At 35.8% G+C, this 5488-nt stretch overlaps 2 protein-coding genes across 2 annotated transcripts; one reads left to right on the top strand and one right to left on the bottom strand.

Annotated features, from left to right (window-relative positions):
• Window positions 1-364: 364 nt before the first annotated feature.
• LOC109222201 (pentatricopeptide repeat-containing protein At3g59040-like) lies at window positions 365-4869 on the bottom strand. Its single transcript, XM_019386580.1, has 3 exons — window positions 3781-4869; window positions 3261-3385; window positions 365-533 (listed from the first exon to the last, which is right to left on the bottom strand). The coding sequence occupies exons 1-3, from the start codon at window positions 4045-4047 to the stop codon at window positions 380-382; spliced, it is 546 nt and encodes a 181-aa protein (XP_019242125.1). The 5' UTR covers window positions 4048-4869; the 3' UTR covers window positions 365-379.
• On the top strand, window positions 4774-5125 carry LOC109222199 (ribosomal protein S14, mitochondrial-like; the record flags this gene model as incomplete). Its single annotated transcript, XM_019386579.1, has 1 exon — window positions 4774-5125. A coding segment is annotated over exon 1 (352 nt), but the record flags the coding sequence as incomplete, so codon positions are not given.
• Between the last annotated feature and the right edge of the window lie 363 nt (window positions 5126-5488).

The raw sequence follows: 5488 nt of genomic DNA on the forward strand, positions 1-5488 counted from the left end.
GGATTCGCTCGTGATAGTCGTTCATTGGTGATATATTGATATATTCCCGCAGCCTGGGGGAGCACGAGCAGCACCTTAGAGTGGGTTTTTCAAACTCTGAGGGATAGTCAGTTATATGTTATGTTCTCGATGTGTGAGTTCTGGTTGAGTTCAGTTGCATTTCTGGGTCATGTTGTATGAGCAGAGGGTATTTAGGTGGACCCGAAGGAGATTATGAAGAAGTTTTTAATGTTGGATGCAAGATTCATCCGCATTCCGAAGTAAGCATCCTAGGAATTTGTTGTGAGGATTGTTGGACGACAAATTAAGTGAGGCAAAGTATAGGAAAATCAAGTGAGACCATCTGGTGCTGACAAGCAGTGGATAAAAGTTTTTTGAGTTAATAAAAATAATAGTTAAAAGAAGTTTTCATGGAAATGTAAGCAAAATCCCACCTGTCTCTTCGCATGCTTTTGAAGACAGTTCGGGCTTGTTCCACCATTCCTGAGATTGCAAATGCATCTAGCAAGATGTTGTAAGATTTCTGTGTTGGCCTGAAAAAAAGAGGTGCGCTCATATAACCCTTGTAATTAAAGGATAAGAGAACACAGTCACTGGCTTCAAAGCATAGCAAGATAACGTCATCTGGGATGGAGACTGAGAACATATATGTCTCTGAACTTGAGTTACTCTAGCTAAAAAAGTAAAAACCTGGCTTAAACACATCTCTACTACAGATTTTGGTGCTTTCTAGCGGGATCTAGCATCAGAAAATATCTTTGCAGAGAATAAAACCAATTCCATTGAAACAAGAAACCATAATTTAGATGATTATGTTTTCGTCAACCACAAATGTCAATAAGAAAGTTAATTGGTAATCTTCTTTCAGAAAAGTGCATCTTCCACTCTGGAGATAGAATGTGTCTCATCTTTCAATGTGCAATGATAATCAATTTAATTTCTTTCCAATTATTAGGACAAGGAAAACGTATAAGGTATGTTAAACATGCTTTCACTAGTTGATGAAATGGCACATTTTAAAGTAACTGATTATAGGGGGGTATCTTATGTAGAAAATCATCTTTTCATGTGTCTTCTTTTTGGAATACCTCTTGTATACACGAGCTTTCCCAATCATTATATCATATCATTTCATATCATCATACTATACTATCAGCATGAAGAATTTTAGGTAAAGTTATTTTACTAAAATATCCTTCAAAAACTGAATGACCAAATTAGCCTCTACCTAAAATTAAAATCATCTCCCATTAAATGATATTTGTACTTAATGCGTTGGTAAAGAAGTTCACAATATTAATGAAAGAAATAATCCGAATAATGGGTGTTGCCGTATGTTCCAGCCGTTATTGACGTTATGGAGGATTAATTAACACAATTTTTTTCTGATATTTTCACACTACCTTTCTATTCTTTCCTTCTTCCAATATTCAATTTCCTCTCCTCCTTTAAATCCTTTTTTACATAATGTTTCAGTTTTAACACTTGTATATTTTTTCTGTTATAATTTTATATATTCATCACTTAATTATGGAATTTAAAAGGATTCTTCATCATTAAATTTTAAAAATCACTATATAAATGGACACACCATATGCATTCACCATTATTCTTTCAGCATGATCTTTAAAGCTTTTTTTTCTTTTCATTTTTGCTTCTTGCTTCTTACTTATCATTTAATGTTTACTAATTTATACTCCCTCTATGAATTAACTATCCAACCATGTGGACCATAGAGAAAACTTTGTCAATGAACTCCAATAAATTGGCCGAAGCATAAAGAAAGCGTGAAAGGTTTGAAGAAAAAGCCAAGGTTTTAAGGCTACAGAAGGAACATGCAAGATAGAAAAATGACATGCCAAATTTAGCATTTTTATCTAAAATAATCAAAATATTCCCATACGGGACACACATGTCCAGAAACTAGTTATACTAAAAGTAGGAAGCTCCAAAGTGCAAAGTCGAATTACCAAAATGTCCATAGAAAATTGAATGACCATTTTATCCTTCATCTACTCTTATAATAGACAAAATTAGCCTTGAAATGTTATGTACTTTAACATCTGTTAGAAAACGAAGTTATTCCTTCATAAATGGGTACATTAACCAAGCTTCTTTTTGTGAATTCCAAAACTGAAGGATTTGAAGCTATGTTGCTCGGACTCTCCGAAAATGTCGCAGGGTGCGTGTCGAATCCTTCAAAAGTAGTGTATTTTTGGAGGATCCGACACGGGTGCGGCGGCATTTTGGAGAGTCCGCGCAACATAGATTTGAAGAGTTGTAATTGATAAAATAATGAAAACTAAATGATTCCTTCTCAAATGGGTACGTTAGCCAAGCTTCTTGTACCAAAAACAGTTAACCAATCTTCTCTTTTTCTAAACTTAAACTGAAAAATTTGAAGAGCTGCCATTGACAAAATAATATACTTAGCAGATCCATCTTCCATTAACCCTATTCATTCTAATTGGATTACTCTCTATAATGGATTGTGGTACAAATTGCCAAGATGTCGTTATTCATGTCTATATTGATAGGAACTATAGGATTCATCTATATGCTTGTGATATACTGATATTCTTCGTTTTTGGAGATTTTATTCTATACAACAAGTTGGTTGGTCCATAAAGACTGAATAACTGTGAGTATATCCTAGTAATTTTTATTAGTAACATCTAATTAATTAGTCTGTCTTTGAATGTTTGATATATCATTCCCTTTTAGAGGAGTACGATATATGTCTTTATGTGCTCAGTGCTCTAGCTGCTCTTTTCTGGAGCACCTCTAGCCTCTAAGTAACTAGATAAGTACACATGTTGGCGCTTGGCAAAGGTTCATCCCATTGTTTAATCTACAAAAATTGTTATGTGTTTCAGTTAATATGTTTCTTTAATTTATTTTTTATTACCCTTACTATATTTACTTTATAAACTGTCTCCTACTTATATCCAATAAATCATGGCGCGATTTCTTTAACTTTTCTAACTCAAACATAACTTTTTGATAATGTTTATGTAATATTTTAAAAGTTTTGTATTCATTAATATTGGGGTACAGCGCAACGCGCGTGCTCAGAAACTAGTATTGATATAAGTATTTACCTTAGCCGGAAAAAAAAGATAATAAATGAATCGAAGGTGCAAAGTGTTAACTGCTCGCAATACTGTCTTCCCTCACCCAACAAGAGAAAGAAGGAAGCTGTGGGAAAGGAAAACAATGTTAAAAAGCTTGGATAACCAGTGAAGTAAAGAACTAAATACCTGACACCAGCATCAAGCATTTCCTCAAAAACAGCGAGTGCCTCCTCTTCTCTTCTAGCCTTTCCATATGCACTAATGAGCAGGGCGTAGCTAACGACATCAGGTCGAAGACCAGCTCTTTGCATCTAAAATTAGGCATTTGCTTCAAATTACTAATATGTGCAAATGTATGAAGCCATTCCATGCGCCCATGATTTTCAAAAGCAAATACGAGACAATAACTAAAATAGACAAATAATACTACAAATAATCCTGCAAATAAAGTCTCGAAAACTTAGAAGAAATTAGCAAGAACATAAGTTTTTTAAAAGACCAGTAATATCTCAAAGTAAAATGGTGTAATACTACTGCATCAGGGAGTAATACAGAGAAATATGCTAACAGCTAAAGCGAACAAACCTATAATAGCATAAATACATTTTCTGATAGGAAGAGATGTACAAGCACTTGAGTAGTTGTTCAGCATACTTAATGACCATTCTCAGAACAAATCAGAACCTAATAAATAATTCGCAAGTACCTGATCATAAATGTTCGCGACCTCCTTGTAGTTCGTCTCAAACGACATCAAACTGTTGTAAGTAACCGTATTTTGTGGAATTCCTCGCTCGGTCATCAAAGAAAACAGCTGACGAGCTTTCTCATACTTTCCAGACTTCTTATACATATAGATCATCATGTGGAACATTTTCTGGTCTGGCTTCAGCGGAGGTGCATCCATATCCATAAGAGCTTCAAAGACTTCTTGAGCTTCATTAAATTTGTCACCCTGTATTAACCCCTTCATTAGCCAGGAACTTTATATAAATGAATAAAGGAACTAGCGGATCAAATTTTTTCCTTCGATTTTTGAGTTAAGCTAAACATCTTTTATCCCACATAAGCACTGCATGTTGAACTACTGCTTTCTTATATATCGTTATCTGCTATTATTACCAGTGAATAATCCATTGACATTCGCAGATAGCCAGATATGGTTCCCCTAGAAATAGAATGCTTTAGAACCACAACAAATCGTAGATTGAGAGCAGAATAAGATTATAAAGTTATCAAAGAAACGGCATTCGACTACTATATTTTTTCAATCTTCTTGATTTTTTATTGCTAGTTAAGCATAAGGGTGCTCAGGTTCAGTTTGGTCAATTTTTTTTCCAGTATTCTACTACCAAACCAACACCAGCAGCTTTCTAAAACAAAGTAAAAGTTTCAGAAACAATTACTTTTGGTTTTCAAGGCACCATTTCAGTTTGACTTGGTGTGGTGGTTTTGCAACTATCTTTTCTCTCCCCAATTAATTACAGTTAGAAAAATGTGTTAAACTTTAAACTACATATGCTTCATGTTAACACAATCAAAATCTAAACTTAAAAATCTAAACTGGAAGATCATTTCGAGATCTTCGAACATATTCGAGGGTTCAATGTTACTATTGTAACTTCGGCCAACACACAAGATGAGACTTTACCACCGTGGAGCGGCTTTTTGCAAAAAGATGAGGGGGAAACTCAGTAAGATGTCGGAGAAGCGAAATATACGAGATCACAAACGTAGATTGCTCGCGGCTAAATATGAATTGAGACGAAAGCTTTATAAAGCCCTTTGTAAAGATCCCGATCTTACTAGTGATATGCGGGACAAACATCGTTCTAAGTTGTCCAAGTTGCCAAGAAAGAGTTCCTTTGCACGAGTAAGAAACCGATGTATTTACACGGGTCGCCCTCGTTCCGTATATGATACAAATTTCTCGTATCGTTTTTCGTGGATTAGCATCTCGAGATCCTTTGATGGGCATAAAGAAATCGTCTTGGTAGCAACCACCAAACCAAGAGAACAAGGGTTAGCTCCGCAGCAGGTCTACAAGCAAGGTAAGTAGGTCCATTACCAGCCGGCTCCGGACCGAAAAGACCTAACGGACTAATCCCTTATCTAGGATCGTAGATGCTAACGGGGCGGGAATCGAAGTGGGGGACCCCTCTACCGCCTGTGTCTATCTCCTGTCAAGTATGCTCCCCAGACATAGACTACGTACAGGGTAGTACTCTTGGAAAGATAGAATATCACCGCGTGAACATAACATTACATTAAGTTACGAATGTAACTCCCGAAGGATCGACCACTATTCTAAATATAGTAAGGCGGAGAACTGTTGTTCAGTGGAGCGCCGGAGTGCAGAGGTTGTTCCCATCATTGANCTTGTACACTTCATCAATCTTTTTCGGTAAACACTC

Source organism: Nicotiana attenuata, unplaced genomic scaffold (genome assembly GCF_001879085.1).
Source record: "Nicotiana attenuata strain UT unplaced genomic scaffold, NIATTr2, whole genome shotgun sequence".
In the NCBI taxonomy this organism is placed as follows: domain Eukaryota; kingdom Viridiplantae; phylum Streptophyta; class Magnoliopsida; order Solanales; family Solanaceae; genus Nicotiana; species Nicotiana attenuata.

Bases quoted from the DNA above. Each gene is read 5' to 3' on its own strand.
- LOC109222201 (XM_019386580.1), bottom strand. From the start codon at position 4,047: ATGAAGGGGTTAATACAGGGTGACAAATTTAATGAAGCTCAAGAAGTC. The intron at 3,386-3,780 runs GTACTTGCGAAT...GCCTAATTTTAG, and splicing joins TCGCGAACATTTATGATCAG to ATGCAAAGAGCTGGTCTTCG. The intron at 534-3,260 runs GTATTTAGTTCT...TCTTTTTTTCAG, and splicing joins ATGCTTGATGCTGGTGTCAG to GCCAACACAGAAATCTTACA.